This window comes from Panicum virgatum, chromosome 2K (genome assembly GCF_016808335.1).
Source record: "Panicum virgatum strain AP13 chromosome 2K, P.virgatum_v5, whole genome shotgun sequence".
NCBI classification, from domain to species: Eukaryota; Viridiplantae; Streptophyta; class Magnoliopsida; order Poales; family Poaceae; genus Panicum; species Panicum virgatum.
The window spans coordinates 52,427,357-52,445,388 of NC_053137.1; the positions used below are offsets into that span (position 1 = coordinate 52,427,357).

Here is an 18,032-nt window from a genome sequence, read left to right on the forward strand (position 1 = left end):
CCGCCAGTCCCGAGACCGACGCCCGTCACCTCCACGACTTGGCGTCTTCAACCGCCGTCCGCCTCCTTGGTTTTGTGGCGCAAACCAAGAAACCCGTCTTCCGTCGCCGCTTGCACCCTCGATCCAGGAGTGGACGCCACAGCTGCCGCCCGGTCCGAGCTCCGGTCCTGGCTGCCCTTCACCGCCGTCCACCGCACGGTCCATCGGCCACAGCACCTCCACGGCAGCTCCCCGTCGACACTCGACGCCCGTGTACCTGCAGTCCAAAGACCAAGCGCACGATCACACCGCACGGTTGACAATTCACTCATCACAAGCAGGATAGAGTACTCAACATTCCTCAAGTGCAGCAGCACACATGCATGCTGGAAAGGACAGATCGAAATCGCGACGAAACAAGGAGGAAAAGCCGTCATATATTCATGCTCCGTGAGTCCGTGAGCAACGACAACTACAACATCAAGCAACCTACTCGTAAACTAACACAGATACTTACATCGCTCAGGCGCAGCTAGCTTGTCCCCGATGGAGCAGGTGGCGGTTTTTTCTTTTTTATATTTAAAAAAAATAAAATTTCAAAAATATATGTCCGTTTTCAAATATTTCAAAAATATACCCTGGTCGCCCTCCCATAGGGCGACAGGCCCAATGTGTAATTTTTTTTTCAAATTTGCAACGAAGTCCCTGGAGAAAAAAAAAACAAGCCCTGTCGCCCGGCCCACGGGCGACCGCCGCTGGGCCCGGCCCACAGTCGCGGCAGGGGCCTGTCGCCCCCCCCCCCCCCCCCCCCCCCCCCGCGGGCGACCGGGGTCTCCCCCCTTATAAAAGCCCCAGCCCTCCCCTTCCCTCCTCATTTGAGCCCGAAAATTCCACCAAAAATCCAGAAAAAAAGAGAGGAGTGAGGAGAAGGAAAGCGGCGAAGCCCTACCGGATTCAGCACTTGTGATCTGCAGGTTAGTACATTTAGTTTAAATATTGTTATATTTAAGTACTACGTATTTAAATATGAGTAATTTAATTTAATTAGTGCTATAGTAGATCCATTTAAGTAGGAGTTCAATGATACTTTAGTTTGTAGTTACGTAGTAGTAAATTAGTTTAGAAAATTAGTTCTACGCATTTATTATTACAATTGCAGTGCTATTAGAGACATGTTTATAAATTAATTATGATTTAGAATAGAATTTGGCATATGCAGTATAGAATTCGAGAGTCATCACGTAGTTATGAATACTTATACGTTGTAGTTGAATTCCATACTTAGTTTTTACGGATTATTGAATAAGGTAGTGAAGTAAAGAGTATAACTCGATAAGTATTATGTGATATACAGATATGTCGAGCAAGATGCAGTTTCAAGTATTTTATGGTGAATACAATGTTATGTATGGGCCAAATGGAGTAGATCTTTCTGCCTTTAAGCGCACATCTAGCGGCATAGATAAACCTCTGGAAAGGAGTTTTGGTTCCATATGTAAGTGGCTGCAGCGTGGGTTCCATGTTGATCCGTTGACACATGTGATCACTGTCCAGTCTCTTGTTAATTGGGAGGTAGAAAGTGAATTATGGGAATTAATGATGATACACAGCACTGATGACTGGCAGAAGTACATGCAAGCAGCTCTAGAGCGTGGGTGGCCTCTGGCCATTCTTGTTCAAATCCGGGAGAAGACACAAAATGAAATCCAACATTGTGCAGATCAAGGAACTCCGAGTATTCGAACAGAGACCAATTATGTTGAGCAAGATGAGTCAGAAGAGACAGAGAACCAGAACATGGGACCACAGGGCCTTGCTGATGAGGGAGAGAGGATACATAGCATTGTGGACGAGATGGAGGCAGAAGACCAAACCGCAATAGAGATGGAAGAATATGAGGACTCATCTGATGACGAGCAGTACTCATTGCCAAAAGAGTGGAAAGAGCATGGTTTTGGCAGTCATGTCGCAGAAGATGTACGAAATCAGGAGTGGGAGTACAGAGGGAATGAGGTAGTGCAAGGTGCAACATATCCAAACATTGAAGCCGTAAAAGATGCTGTGAGACTATGGGCAATCTCATTGAAACGAGAATTCAGAGTCGTGAAGTCTGGCAGTAAAGAATATGAGGTGAAGTGTGTGAATGCTGGATGTCCATGGCGAGTACATGCATTCAAGGGAAAATGGAAGTCAAACTGGAAATGTTCCATTGTGACAGAGCACACTTGTTTGCTGTCAGAAGTTCTTCCCTCGCATCGCAATATATCATGCAACTTTGTTGCAAAGCAAATGTATGGGTTTATTATGGACAACCTAAATTATGAGCCAAAAATGATTATTCGACACATTGAGCAGACTTACCAGTACACCATCAGTTATTTGAAGGCATGGCGGGCTAAACAAAGGGTGTTCGAGATGCGGTTCGGCACATACGAGGCATCATATGATAACCTACCTCGTATGTTATCCCAGGTTGCTGCTAGAAATCCTGGAAGCTTTTATGACACATACCTTTTACCAGCCGTGACTAGGGGACAAAGAATTATGCAACGAGCCTTCTTTTGCATAGGTGCTTCTGTTAGAGCATTTCAGTTTTGTCTTCCGGTGATCTGCATTGATGGCACATTTTTGACTGGAATGTATAAAGGTCAGATACTCACCGCAATCGGTGTAGATTGCAACAACCAAATTGTTCCGCTCGCATTTGCATTTGTTGAGAATGAGAACATAGACAGTTGGTTTATGACATCGCGGTTGAGGCATATTGCCCCTGGAGAGTCAGGAGACAGTTTGGGCAGCGCCAGGAGTTTCCGGTGCCCACCGCGTTGGAGCATGTCAGTCGCCAGGACCACAGGTAATTATGAATTAACTTGGCTCATACATTCGTGTCGAATCTAACGATTCTTCGTAATCCACTTTGTAGGTTGTCAAGGAGTGGCTTGCCGTGCTCTGATGATTGGCTCACCAAGATCCAGCCGTGGGTGGACCAATGGGAACAGGCAGACGAGCTCTTGGTCCAACCAACAGGACCACACACAGACAGTTCCTTTAGGGCTTACCTCACCTGGTACTTACCCCGGACTCGGGCTCGTCTGGTTTTTGTTGACACTCACCCGCAGCCACACCAGGCGAGGCCTCAGGATGGCTATGGCCGGCACCACGTGGAGGCACTAGCTGGCGCGGTGAGTCTCTTGATCATATTTGCATATATATATATAATCATATTCATAAGATAATTCATGTGTTTGTAACTTTACTGAATTGATGCAGTTTCGGCTTTGCAACATGATGGAGACGGACTGCTCGACTTACCTGACGAGGGTACGTGCCGGATCCCCAATGACCCAGTTTGAGCAGATAGAGGCATGGTCGAGGCAGCGTGATCAGTTGCGTCAGGTAACGCACAACTTCGGAAGCCGTGTGCAGTACGAAGACAGCCACGGGTCGTCTCAGGCGTCGTCGTCGTTCCCGTGTCCGTCGACCATACACGGGCCGACGTCGCAGTTCTTCCCAAGTGCAGGTAACGTACATATCTCTTTAAAATTACATCAAGTGTTCCTACATATTTACTAATATCACATACAGGATACGATCCAGCTACTGCGTTCGGCCATACTGGAATGTTTAGAGGGACAGCACCAGTTGGCGGACCGTATCCAGGGATGGTACCGGGGCCACAGATACCGGCGTACACAGGTTAATTTATGTTTCGTATTTCGGTTTCTACATGTCATTACGAAATATACGAGCGTACGCTAACATCCACATTTTTTGCGTAGGATTCTACCCCGATGCGGGCGCCGGACCTTCTTCTTCCTCCTTTCGACCAGATAACGAGACATTCACCTTAGACGACTTCGACAGCTTGAGTCCAGAAGAGCCTGCCGCGCAAGGTGACCCCGATGTCTTGGGGTATTCACAGCTAGGAGGAGCACCACTTGGGATCTCTCAGCAGCAGACACCGCAGCCCCTTGCGCGTCCTGAGCGACAGGTGAGGTCTCCGGATGTTCTCACCTACTCCGAGGGACATGTCCGTGCCCAGCAGAGGGCTAAGAGGGTCCAACGCCCTAGGGGTGGTTAGATGTATATGATGTTTATTTGTAATGAGATAGCTGTGGACCGCTTATTTGTATCCGATGTTTATGATTGTGATAGGTTACTTGTCATTTGTTTTTATAGATATTATTTATGTGAACTTATTATGTTTGTGGGTTCCATAATGCTCGTGAAATAAGGGAAGTTCTTGCGATTTTTTTCCGTGATTTAATGAAGGACAAGTTACGTGCGGTAGGAGTTAGCGGCCGAGATCTTGCCGACGATGATGACGAATACACGCTCGAATAGCTCAAAATAAGTCCCTGCAAAAATAAAAGTCCGAGAAAAAAAAGGGGGGGCTGTCGCCCCCCCCAATGGGCGACAGGGCTTGTTTTTTTTTCTCCAGGGACTTCGTTGCAAATTTGAAAAAAAAAATTACACATTGGGCCTGTCGCCCTATGGGAGGGCGACCGGAGTATATTTTTGAAATATTTGAAAACGGACATATATTTTTGAAATTTTTTTTTAATATAAAAAAGAAAAAACCGCGAGCAGGTGAATCTCGATCGGGCCGGGGATGGACGGGATCGAGGCCCGAGGGGGATCGCTAGCGGTGAGATGCGCCTCCGATCGCGGAACGCCCCGTTCGATCCTCGTCGCGGGCCGGTGTCGCCGTGAACCGTCGTCGTCGTGGGGTCGGAGGCCGTGCGCATGAGCGAGGAGATGCCGAGACCGGCCTGATCGAGAGGGTTTAGGGCTTAGGTCTCGTGCGCTCCACCACCCCACGCCTATTAGACTGGTTCGGCGGGCCTCGGCTACCCAGTGGGCCCTGGGCTGGCCAGTATCAATGGGCTTTATTCCTCTGTAACACCCCGAGCTTGTTCCGGAGATCCTATACATTTTCTGAAAAAAAATTTCTTGCTCAGCTTTCGGTATTTGAGATTCGTACAAAACGGTCATAGCAGTTAGATCCACCCAAATCCTACCTTTCTTCCTCACCTTCTTCTCTGCCCAACATTCTCTCTCCCCTCGGGCGCCGGCCGCCCACCCTGCCCAGCCGCGCCCACCGCCTACTCTCACTCGCACCGCCGCTGCCAGCCGCCACGCGCCTTGCTGCGCACGTGCGACGCCCGCTGCACCGCAGCAAGATGAGAGTTCAACATTTTTTTCAATATTAATTTAATATTTTTGAAATACTAGTTCAATATTTTTAAATAATTTTGGTTCGATATTTTGAAATGTTAGTTTAATATTTTTTTCAATATTATAATGAGTCTTAGTAAATTTTATAGATGAGTTACTTAATCGTCTTCCACGAGGCGGCATAAAAGGACAGGCTTCAGATGTCATCGCTGACATGTGACCACGATGGGTCGGTCGGCCGATGGAAGCTGGGGAGAGCCGTCCTGTGCCTGGCTAGCCGCTTCCTTTAGCTCCACGCATTACGGATTGCGTGTGACGTCAGATCTTACATCATCCTGTCCAAGCTGTTCCTCAACTTTTAGTAACCAACTAACCACACAGCTTGTCAGGTTCTGCCGCAGGCGTTGGTGTTGTCAACTTACAATATATATACACTATCATTATTGAATACGTGCAGCAGTATTTACGTGACGGGCAAGCACATTAATTAGTCCACGAAATCACGTGCTTCAATCGATTTCTTACGCGCCAACGTGGCATATATAAAAGATTGCGTCCTCCATCTATCTCATCACTCAGTTCACAGTCACTCGATCGCTCAGCAAAATCTAGCTGACAGGACAGCGGCACCACTACAAGCTGCACGCACACAGCTGACCGAGCGAGCGGAGTAGATCGAACCAGCCACAACCATGGCCGACGGATCAGAGCAGAGCGTCCACGTCCTCCTGCTCCCGTACCCGAGCCAGGGCCACATCAACCCGATCCTCCAGTTCGGCAAGCGCCTCGCCGCGCGCCGCGGCGTCCGGTGCACGCTCGCCGCGACGCGGTTCGCGCTCAGCCAGAGCCAGCCTGCCACCGGCGACGCCGTCCGCGTCGCCGCCATCTCGGACGGCTGCGACCGCGGCGGCTTCGGCGAGGCCGGCGGCGTCGGCGCGTACCTGCGCCGGCTGGAGGCGGCCGGGTCCGAGACCCTGGACGCGCTCCTCCGGTCCGAGGCGGAGCGGGGCCGCCCCGTGCGCGTGCTCGTGTACGACGCGTTCCTGCCGTGGGCGCCGCGCGTCGCGCGGCGGCGCGGCGCGGCGGCCGCGGCGTTCTTCACGCAGCCGTGCGCGGTGGACGTGGCGTACGCGCACGCGTTCGCCGGGCGGATCCGGCCGCCGCTCGCCGACGACGGGGAGGTGGCGCTGGCGGAGCTGCCCGGGCTGCCGGCCGGGCTCAGGCCGGCCGATCTGCCGTCGTTTCTGGCCCAGCCCGGCGACTGCCCCGCGTACCTGGACCTGCTGGTGAACCAGTTCGACGGCCTGGACACGGCTGACCACGTCCTCGTCAACTCCTTCCACGAGCTGCAGCCACAGGTATGTCAAATGGATTCGCTAATCGAGTAGTAGAATTAATCCTGGATATGCCTATTAAGATTATCAACAAATCGATCGCCGTCATCTTTGCAAAAGGAATCGGATTACATGGCGTCCACGTGGAGAGCCAAGACAGTGGGTCCGACCGTGCCGTCGGCCTACCTTGACAACCGCTTGCCGGACGACACGTCCTACGGCTTCCACCTCTACACGCCGCTGACGGCGGCGACCAAGGCCTGGCTGGACGGCCGGCCCCCGCGCTCCGTGGTCTACGCCTCCTTCGGCAGCGTCTCGGCGCCCGCCGCCGTCCAGATGGCCGAGGTGGCGGAGGGCCTGTACAACTGCGGCAAGCCATTCCTGTGGGTGGTCAGGGCCTCCGAGGCCGCGAAGATCCCCGAGGACTTCGCAGGGAGGGCGAAGGAGCGGGGCCTCATCGTGACATGGAGCCCCCAGCTCGAGGTGCTAGCGCACCCGGCCGTGGGGTGCTTCGTGACGCACTGCTAGGGGTGGTAAAGGGCCTAACATTTTGAACTAGAAAATCTAAGGATCGGGCCCTAAAAGGGCCGGGCTCTAAACATATGTATTTTTGAACTAAAAATTTTAAGGGCTTTATTGGGCTGTGAAGAGGCCATTAGGGCCATGGCCCATTACCACCCCTACGCACTGCGGGTGGAACTCGACGACGGAGGCGCTGAGTGCCGGCGTGCCGATGGTGGCGATGCCGCAGTGGTCGGACCAGCCCATGAACGCCAAGTACATCGAGGATGTGTGGCGGGTGGGCGTGCGGGTGCGGCCCGACGAGGAGGGCGTGGTCAGGAAGGAGGAGGTGGAGAGGCGCGTCAGGGAGGTGATGGACGGCGAGAGGAGCTCGGAGTACCGGCGAAATGCTGCTGGGTGGAAGGAGAAGGCTAAAAGAGCTGTGAGCGAAGGTGGCAGCTCGGATAACAACATCGTCGAGTTTCTTGGCAAGCTAGGATTAGAAGTCTGAATGAGCCGTGTCCAAATTTTAAATTCTCAATCTTCTGATTTTTCGTCTGTCACCTTTCCCTATAGCTATGCATGTGTGGTCGTCAAATTAAAGTCTCGGTTGTTAGCAATGTGTAACATTTGAATGCAATAATAAATAAATGAAGAAAATATCAGGAAGCCTTGCGTACTAGTTAGGCCCGTCTTAATAGGGTTTCATAACATTAAATATCATCAATTTTGCTGACATGACAAAAAAGAGAAAATGATGGAGTTTCATAGGATGTGAGGAGAGTTTTATAACCATGAAACTCATCTAGCACAGTTACCTAGTTCTCAGTTAGTGTATTAGAGCAACATGGGCACAGAAAAAGAAGAAGCAGCAAGTTCAAAAGCAGCTACTCACATTTCTCGTTTCAACAAAAAAGTTACTCACATTTCAGAAATTTTCTCATACTGCGGCTCGTGCCTTTTGGAAATGAGCGTTTTGGGCCATCACTCCCACCTGAAAGCTGGAGTTTGCTCCTACTTGTAGTTCTCTGTTTCCTTCTTAAGGTCCTTTGCGGTCCTGAAGCCCCTGACTTGTTCTTACGGTTGTTAGCAGTCCTGAAGCAGCGAGTAAATGCAAAATTACTTTGACCCAATTTCTAGAAAGAAATAATAACATTTGCAATACCAAATTTGTATAACTGGATCCACTATGAAATATATATTAATAGTGCATATGTTGGATAGCATAGTTGGTGTAATATTTTTCTAAAAATTTGGTCAAAGTTAGTCAAATTTGATTTAGAACAAAGCTAATACGACATGTAAATAAAAACGGAGGGGAGTATGTTGCTATGCGGGTAATAAAAAAATAATGGAGTGGGTGCGAAACCGTTCCATTTATGTGCTAGCAATTTATGGAAAGATGCATAGAATGTTCTCAATGAAAACCAGTACCAAAGAGCTGATTCTTTGCATAAATGCAAAAGCACCTCCAGTTTAGTGAAATGGAAAATTATCAGCAAGCGGTGCAAATATCAGAAGCCACCTCCTCGCAGTTGGTTAATCAATATACGAGTGCAGTGCACGCGCTATTGCGCGCGTAAAATATTTTTTTGATTCCGTTTGGTGATATATTTTGTTTGGAGAAGGTATGTAAACAATAGTGTATATAAGTAGAGGTAGTACATATGTATTAGTGTACATAGAGATAGGAATACAAGGAGAGGTAGCGTAGGGAATGAAACTGAAGGAGGTCTACTGCTGTCTCTGCTGGTGTGCATCGCTAAATATGGTCTTATCATAGAGTTCACGATTCGAAATATATTACATAGTGCTAGTCTGGTAGCCATTAAGGTCAACAGTACACATATAGAGTAAGTTGATAGTAGTACATATAGGTCATACCGGTAATAGTAGCTAATATCTAGATTATCATTCATTTAAGATAAAGGTCTTCAGGTTTGATGCTTATGGTAGTTCATGATCTTCTAGCTGCCAACGTGATGCCTGTCATAATGAAGTAGAAAGATTAATTATTTGGAGTTAGATAAAAAGGGTTGTTGAATAGTAGTGTTAGGCTGTGAAGAGCTTATCAATACCGGTGCTAATTATTTTTTTGGAGTCTTAGGACTCTTAGATGACTTGTTTTTGTGCAATTCTGTTGATGTTCCTTCTGCTGATGGCCTACATAGAAATTGATTTTTTTTTTAAATTGGATAGAACAAAATAGTTTACATTGTAAATGGAAAGGACAGTTGATGTCTAATACCTTTTGGTTCCGACATGAAGTATTGAGTCGTCTTCTGATGAGTCACTGTCATTCTATTGACAGAGAGCAATTAAGTTTTATGTTTCTATATAATATGTCTACTACTGTAATTGAGTTTGAGAAAGCATACCTACCCTGTACATTCTTTGGTTGTGTCTAGTTTTTTCCTTGCTTCGCTTTTTGTTGCCTGTTCATCAACTCTTCTTTTTTTCCCCAGGAATTTGGACATGAAAAATTAGTATGTTAGTATCAGATTTCTAAATTAAGATACAGGTTTGATTAGATACATTATGACTACTTACTCAGCTGGAACACTTTTCAGGCGATTTTCAGGAGTGTTTGGATTGGCTGGTGGAGTTAACAGTGACATTTGATTGAATGGTAATGTTTTTTATGGTGATTGGATATTTGTGGGTTGATTGCTGGAATAGCGTTTGGTATAGTTAGGTCTGATAGCACTGGTAGACTGGTCAAGTGGGTGATTTGAGATTGGATGCTGCTTGCCATAAGCAGTGATGACAGATTTGACCTGATAGGATTTTTTTTCATTGCGAAAGCTGGTGTCTGTTATTGTAACAGTGAATGTGAATTTGGATAATGTGATCTGCATAATATCATTTGGTAGGCTGCTGGTGGACCTGTGGGATCGCATGACTGCTTCTACTGGTTTTCCAACTATACGGCGGCCAACTTCACCAAAGCTGATCATTTCAGCTTCTTCAGTTTCATCAGCAGCTATGAATGATAATTTGTATCTACGTTTAATATCAGATTGAATTCAACGGTTAGCAAGATTAGAAGTGACTTGTTACATACATTTGAATGACATGTTTTGTGTAAATTCTAGGAACTTACTTGTAGTCAAAGCTGGTGGTATCACATTCGAAACACTTGTAGCCTGGGCCATCAGGCTTACATGACTTGTGGCAGTATTTGCAAGATGGGAACCACCATACTTGGTTATCAAGCACCTGAGTTATTGTTACTGTGCACTGACAGCCACTTTCCTGTAACCATAGTTGTGTTTCAGAACATTATAGTTAGCTGTGAAAAAATATAGTAAGTTTATACTAATGTAATATTTGTTGTGTAGTAAGGGGGTACTGGAAACTCATATGGATCGATATCCTGCATTTGTTTGAGAGTGAGTAGTTCTGGTAAGACCTGAGGTTCTGGTTGCACTAATTGTTGATTAGGATCTCCAATTCTTTTGATCGATATGGGATGTCCTTGGAAACTATATACCATGGTGGATGTTATTTTTTTAACTATATTGAAAGTGCATAGAATGTGAATGGTAAGATATGAATATACCGATTTTGGAGCATCTGTGCTTCAGGTATATTAGGATTGAAATACCAATGACATGCAGAATGTCCTCCGAGATAAGGCTGACCTTAAAATTTTGGAAAATTAAAAAGGTACCTGAGTTAATATTGTTAATGTGAGTTATAAGTAGTATGTGCATTAATAAAGCTATTATATAGAGGTACCTTGGTAAATTTTCATTAGGCAGCCAACAAAAAGGATAACAATTGTGGCAGATTCTGTTTCACTGTTAATTGTATTAATATTGAATTGTCTTGCTTTCTGACCCCACAAAGCTACTTTCAGCTCTAAGCCACTACGATGATAGGCAATGATTAATATTAGATAATAACAACTTAAAATATCAGCATTTGTTTGTGGAAATGTATTCTTACTTTTCATCTTTTATGAGCAAGTCCCTCCGAAGGTTAGGTTTCTTCTGGTTGGAAAAGAATACCCATTCAGGTTCAGCGACTTGGATGAGAATGCCAATAACATCTGTAGACAAATATGAGGTATCACAAATTTGTAAAGATAGTTATTTGTATAGTGCAATGAAAATATATGTTTTAGTGCATTACCAAGAAATTTCTTGGTGTCGCCTATGTATGGTGGTAGGTCTTGAAAAGGTGTAAGTTTGTAGATATAATTTGGAAATGTAGCAGTGCTTGTAGTTGGATTGATTTTGGTGTGGCAAGTCAGCTCTAACATGTATGGACCTTCTATGGGCATATAAAAGTCTTTCGCATTGCAAACTCTGAAGCGATTGATCACATAAGTGTTGTTTTCCTGCAATACTGGACTATGTCTCTCAGCCTCAGTGGCTGGAATTTGAGCATAGATAGCATTTCCCTAAAAAATAAAGAAGCAGTGAGATTAGATTATATAGATGGTGGTGGTAATGTTTATATATGTACGATGGCTTTAGTTTGGTGATATAGTTACCTGTTCGTCAGCAAGGATTAAGTCAACATGCTGTAGTGGACCATCATCATTTTGACCTCTAAATTCCCATTTTCTGCAGACACGAACACAAATTGTTTTGTGTCTGTCTTTGGGTTGTAGAGTGGACAGTGGACTGAAAGTCATGTTGGCTACCTGCATGGAGAAAAAGAGAGAAATAATTATATATATTTGAAATGGATAGCAATAAAGATGCATTGTTAGATAATTATATGGAGGAAAAAATGCAATACCTTTCTATTCTAAATTTTTATTATCCAGTAGTAAAAGTTGTTTTTTAAATATGGCACATATTGTAACTTTATAATATATACAGAATAAAGTTATATATATTATAATAGTACCATTGATGTTTCATTTGTTTGTGCTTCTTGCTTCAATTGAAGTGATGACCTCTGGATAGACAATATTCTTTGTTGTGTCAGTACAGTTTCCATCATCATCCTCAATAAGTATTTTTAGTCCATTTTTGGAAGTAACCCTTGAGATAGCAACATATAATTGGCCATGTGTGAAAACAGGCTTTTTTAAATAAACTCCAACAGTTGTCAGTGTCTGTCCCTGGCTTTTGTTGATGGTCATAGCATAGCAAACTTTTATTGGAAATTGTCGTCGTTCAAGCACAAATGGCAATCTTGTGTTTTTTAGTGTTAATCTAATTCGAGGAATCAATACTGATCGACCTGTATGTGTTCCCGTCATTATCTTTGCCTCTAGTATCATAGCTCCCAAAGCTGTGATTATTAATCTTGTTCCATTGCACAAACCAATTGATTGATTTAGATTACGAAGTAACATTATTGGAACTCCTCTTTTCAGTTTCAGTTCATGAGCTGGAAAATTATTTCCATTTATTGAGTTTAGGAATTCCATTGGATAGAACAGATCATGTGACTCATGGGTATCAGGAGCTTTCGTTATTTTATCACAACTTAGATATTGTTTTTTCTTCACCTGGTAGAAGAGAAATGATATAAGAGTTCAATTCATCAACTAAATCATTTGTTGGAGTCAATATGGCACGACTTTGCAAATATGATATGTTGTCATAATTGGCCACCAAATCACCATAAACGGCATTGACGATGCAGGATATTTTATCTCCTGTGGGCATTAGTAAAAATTCATGAGGTATTTTAATCCATGTTGCTTCTGTTTCGCCTTCCTTTGCTGTTGCCTCTATTTTGCCTTCTCCTATATCCAAGATCCATTTGCTAAAAGCTGCCAATTCTCGTTGTGCGTTGTCATCTAAGTTTGGTGAGTGAAGCCTCATGTTTTTATTGAGAGTAAGAGTTGTAACATGGGCCCATAGAGGGGAATTTATTATTGCTGCATTTATTATCTGCGCTTTTGTTCCACCTTCAATAACTGGTAATATTTGTCGTATGTCACCTCCTAGGACAACTACTTTCCCTCCGAAGGGTATATTTTCTATTCCATTTGAATCATTAGAAAGCAGATCTCGAAAAGTTCTATCTAAAGTCTCAAGTGCTTTTCTATGTGTCATCAGGGCTTCATCCCAAATAACCAGTGATGTTTTCTGTATTAATTCTGCTAGCATAGTTCCTCGTTTAATATCGCAGACATCTCCATCTTCTAGATCACAAGGTATTTTAAATCTTGAATGAGCTGTACGTCCACCAGAAAGTAATAAAGATGCTACACCTGATGATGCTACAGTTAATACTATTTTTTGATGAGCTCGTATATACGATACTATGGCATTCCATAAATATGTTTTGCCAGTTCCACCATAACCTGAGACAAAGAAAAATCCAGGTTTGTCGTCTAGGACTGCATCAGTTATACTGTAAAACACATTTAATTGTTCGTTATTTAGACTTGCCATAAGCTGTTCAGATTCCAAGAGGAGTTCACTGGTGTTATATGACATTTCTTCTTCAATTAGACGATTGCCATATGTACAGCCTGAAAACCCTGTTATTTGAGGAAGATTGTGATCTCTTATTCTACTTCCATTTTTTAAGAATAGTGTTGATAAGTCATCCAGGAGATAGTTTCTAAGATCATGATCTGGTATTATATATTTTGAATTGCCTATTGTCTCTCTGAATTGATATTGTATATCATCAGCTAACAATCTCCAAACTTTCTCAAAAAATGCATATTCGTCGTTTATTTCACAGAAAAGAAGCATTGTGACAAATAGTTGTCTTAATTGAGGCGAGGTAGCCCAACTGGCGGCTTCATCAAAGGCATCGTACCATTCCTGGTCATTGCCAAGAAGGCCTCGAGCGTTGCAAGCTTCTTTAAATGTGAAATATAAAATACCATTATAAGTTCTCACATCTTCATAACTTTGAGCACCTTTGACAACCATTAGAAGCATTCTGAGGTAATACCGCTCACCTACTGATGGGTGAACATAATATAGTCTACCAATTTTCCCTCCTGATTGTCTAGGTTCCCATGATCTTGTGCTTGGTACCCAACGCCACTTTGAAGGAAATTCTAGATATGTAAGTTCTCTAGCCGTGGGATACCTTTGATTGGCAACAAACCATTCAGTTAGCATTGTTCTTCGGAGAAATTCACTATTAGCAATTTGTTCCATATCAGCATCAATATCATAAGTGATGTTATTTTCATCTGGTAAGTGGACAGGAAGCCGTTCTACCGATGGATAATGTCTATGAATATCAAAGCCAAAGATACGCCAGCATGCATCTTGTTCACAAATGTATCGGCAGTCTAAATATTCTCTAACCTCATTTCTTGTCTGTGTCTCCTCATCAACTGGAGTGTCGTCTCCATTTCTAAGACGTTGTATATATGCTTTACTGCAATCTGCTCCTTTGGTTACATATTTGAATAGATATTTAATAAAGATGCCTTTGTTGCACCACTCAACATTAATATGAGCTTGGAATTTTTTGAGTAGATACATGTTATATGGAACAACCCACTGATTATTTAATCTTGCTGAGCCTTTTTGAACGTAACGATCATTGTCTCGTCTTTTGTATAATGCAAAACTATTTTTATCTACAGATGTTTCTGGTTGGAAAGGTTTTGGAAAACCTTTTGAGCATTTTCCATTTTTCATGCAGGGAGCATTAGGGTTATACTGTCCACATGGGCCATGTATCATATGCTCTGCGACTAATGCATAGCCTAATGGATCTTCTTTTGGATTTGGTATTTCAGCGCTTATATACCGATCAATTAGATCTGGTGTTGGATGTGTTGTGTCTTCTGCAATCCAGAAAATTATATGTGCATGGGGAAGACCACGCTTCTGAAACTCAACTGTATGAAGAACTGTACCAATAAATTTGATCTATTAGTTTATTTTTTAGTATTATATAGTGTGATATAAAGGATAAGTGAAGGTATATACCTGCATGCACTGGTCCAAATGCTCTTCCAGATTTTATATCATCTAGAATCTCTTCAAGTTTCATATTGTAAACTCGAACAACTATATCTGCTCTGTCAGTTGCTTTTTGGCCTGGTTCAAGAATACCTAAAGAAATTTCTGGCCAATTTGAGTTGCAAGTAAAAGTTAGGAAGAAATCAGGTGGTCCAAATACGCGGCAGATAGCAATGCCATCATGATAATTCTGTATCATATATCGCCTGCCACCAGTATGTGATGCAGGTAGTATTGTTAATTTTCCCATTTCACTTCCATCTGTGCAGCCACGCCCTATAGCATCAGCTATACCTTGAAGATTTTCGATTCTTAGTCTAGCTTGATTTTTTATTATGTACCAAAGTCTATTTTCATCTATAGCAGCTCGTGCATCAACTTTTGCTTGGCTAGATAAAGCACCATAGCATAAGAATGGATTTGGTTGGTCTCGTCTATAATGGAGGACATAACGATAGTAATCTTGAAGAGTCATTGTTACACGACTATGTCTTTCTCTTGAATTAATGCCATTGTATAGAACTCCAACTTGAAAGCCACGTTCACCATAGGGAAATAATAAAGGATATTGTAATGCCATATAAGCTGGATGCAAAGCTGATATTTGGCGGAGGTGACCACCTCTAGTTTGTATGATGATATCTCGTTTGAATGTATCCAAAGAGAAATCTCCAGCAACAAGCATTGCTAAGTGGTCAGTAGATGGCAAGTTATATTGGATGGGATCACCTTCTTGGGCTCCTATGATTCTGATGACAAATTCTTCATCACCATGTTCTTGCAATCTATCCCTTGCGATTCTAAATTTTTTTACAAATGGATTATGTTCATCCAGCATTCTTGTCAAATTTTGAATGATCATTGGATCTAGAGGCTCTAAAGGCCTTTCATCTGGATGTAAAGCGCGTAGCCGATTTCTAGTTTCATTTGTAGTATCATAGATATATAATTGTATAAACTTTGGAGGACTTCCATCGGGAGGTAAAAGAGTTCCAATTCGATGATGAACTTGGCCATTAATTTTGAATACAGGAGGACCACGGCCATCATTCATGCTACGATCAATGTTTGCCCCCATAGAGGTGAAAGCAAATAAGCAGTTGTATTGTCGAATGTTTTTCATAAATTTTGTTGATCGGGGTCCACCATTGAATGCAGCTAAAGTAGCCAGAGGTTCTGGTCAAGAACGAAATGGTGGGATACTGATTCTGCCACTTTTGCAACATGAATTATATATGACACGATTTTCTCTACGTGATGAATCACATTTTACTCTTTCCTGGTACCAGAATATAGCGTGACAACACTGGCATTCATAGTCAGGAGATCCATAGTAAGATCTGTCAGCGTAAGAAACTGTGATAATGATAGATTAAGTAAAGAAAGAATATTAGTAAGTATCATTATAACAGTTAAATTTAATATACAATGTAAATTTATTTCGTGGTATGCCACATACCTTTCAATGCGTTTATATACTGTTCAGTGAAATGGTCATAATGTAGAGATATCCCACTGATAACATTACGGGCTAATAGCATGGCAAGCATATAGATGGTACATTCGAACGTGTAGGAAAGAATAAGAGTAAAATTGTTAGATGATTTATGATTTTAACGTGTTGATACTATTGTGTGGATTTAGTTAAGTTGCTCACCTGCTATAGCGAATCGCTGCTGATTAATATACTTTCGTCGTATACGACGGCACTCGGCAGGATCTGCTATTGTAGGTTTATATATTGCTGGTAGGCCTATGTAAGGTATTATATGAGATCAGTTCAAAAAATTTTATAATATGATGATTGTATATAGCAATTAGGTTTTTTGTGCACGTACTTTCAATTGGTTGGTGTCCAGATTTACGGCGAGAGGATTGGCCCTTGTGGAACGCTAGGAGGAAATTAGCTGTAGTTAGTATGATATTAGTTTAATCTAATTGATATTTAAGAATACAGGGGTGATGTGGACATACAGGTTTCTATGCTCTCATTTTCTGAACCCTCGTCTAATGGCTCCATTACTTATGGATATATATTTCCACACAAGCACATGTATGCATATGTGTGCATATAGTTGTTCCCTATGTAAGGATTGGCATCAGGAGACATATATAGTACGGAACAGGCAATAAGCAAATTAAAATAAAATAATATTATGAATGTAGCATTCAATAGTCACAAAAGAAGAGGGAAACATCATAACAAAAATTGTCAGCCAGATTGCAATCCTTGTTTATAGGAATTTTGTATCAGGTATAATATTTTTTAATATTAACTAAGTAGTAAACACATGTAGATAGTGGACACTGCCAAAAATTTATTGGTAGGAGTGAGAGCAAGTAATGAAAATTGTAGCATGGATGAACACAAAAAGAAAATTGTAGAGGTATTGGGCTTACCAAGTTGTAGACACTGTAGGCAACACCAGTTTCTTTTCACTTTTCTCTCACTGACAGTAACACTTTCTTCTTAACTGAGAAGCAATAATAAGAATTTAAGTTAACATTAGATATTATAATTGTTAATATGGAAACAGAATATTCAGAAGGAAAAGAAAATTTTTCTCCCAATATTATAGATCATTAAAGAGGAAGTAAATAGTAGTGGAACTACAAAAGAGTTAACAAATGTGTAAGAAAGAAGACAATATGTGAAGAAATTGCTACGCTAGTGGGAACCTCATTTGAATTAGGCCCAATTAATTTATTTGCAAGACTAAGGCTGTGTGGCCTAGAAGAAGAAAGACTTCTTATTTTTGTAAATTTCAGACCTGATAAATTTACTTTTAAAGTGCACATAACTAAGGGGAGTAGAGTTCCATGGCCGGTGCTACTGCGTTGGTGTGAAGCGCAAATACTATTGCAGGCTGATCCTATCCTCTCCGAGGTAATGGTGTAGGGGCATTGGTGGTAACAGGGGGACACAAGCAGGTGGCGAGTAGTAGGCATCGTACAGCACGTGCAGGTTTGCAAGCAAGTTCAAGCGGCTGTTAATTGATGCCAATGCGGGGTGGGCGGCGAGTTGCAGGCATTGTGCGAATGCCGCTTGCCGGCGAACAGCGGCTAATTTTCAGGCACCACCGACATGTATGTGTAGCAGCAACGTGTGTGGCGTGCGACGGTCTGC

The 18,032-nt window shown here is 43.0% G+C and overlaps 2 protein-coding genes and 1 long non-coding RNA gene across 3 annotated transcripts; 2 read left to right on the forward strand and 1 right to left on the reverse strand.

Annotated features, from left to right (window-relative positions):
* The first annotated feature begins 5,721 nt into the window (after positions 1–5,721).
* LOC120684360 (UDP-glucosyltransferase UGT13248-like) lies at positions 5,722–7,671 on the forward strand. The gene is made up of 3 exons (XM_039966225.1): positions 5,722–6,515; positions 6,612–7,006; positions 7,173–7,671. Exons 1-3 carry the CDS (start codon positions 5,850–5,852, stop codon positions 7,501–7,503), a joined length of 1,392 nt encoding a protein of 463 aa, XP_039822159.1. The 5' UTR covers positions 5,722–5,849; the 3' UTR covers positions 7,504–7,671.
* Positions 7,672–8,547: 876 nt separating this feature from the next.
* LOC120684368 lies at positions 8,548–10,314 on the forward strand. Its single transcript, XR_005679263.1, has 2 exons — positions 8,548–8,744; positions 9,563–10,314. It is a non-coding gene; the product is annotated as an uncharacterized LOC120684368 (long non-coding RNA).
* A 1,551-nt stretch (positions 10,315–11,865) lies between these two features.
* Positions 11,866–12,591, reverse strand: LOC120695436 (ATP-dependent DNA helicase PIF1-like). Its single transcript, XM_039978684.1, has 2 exons — positions 12,580–12,591; positions 11,866–12,465 (listed from the first exon to the last, which is right to left on the reverse strand). Exons 1-2 carry the CDS (start codon positions 12,589–12,591, stop codon positions 11,866–11,868), a joined length of 612 nt encoding a protein of 203 aa, XP_039834618.1.
* Between the last annotated feature and the right edge of the window lie 5,441 nt (positions 12,592–18,032).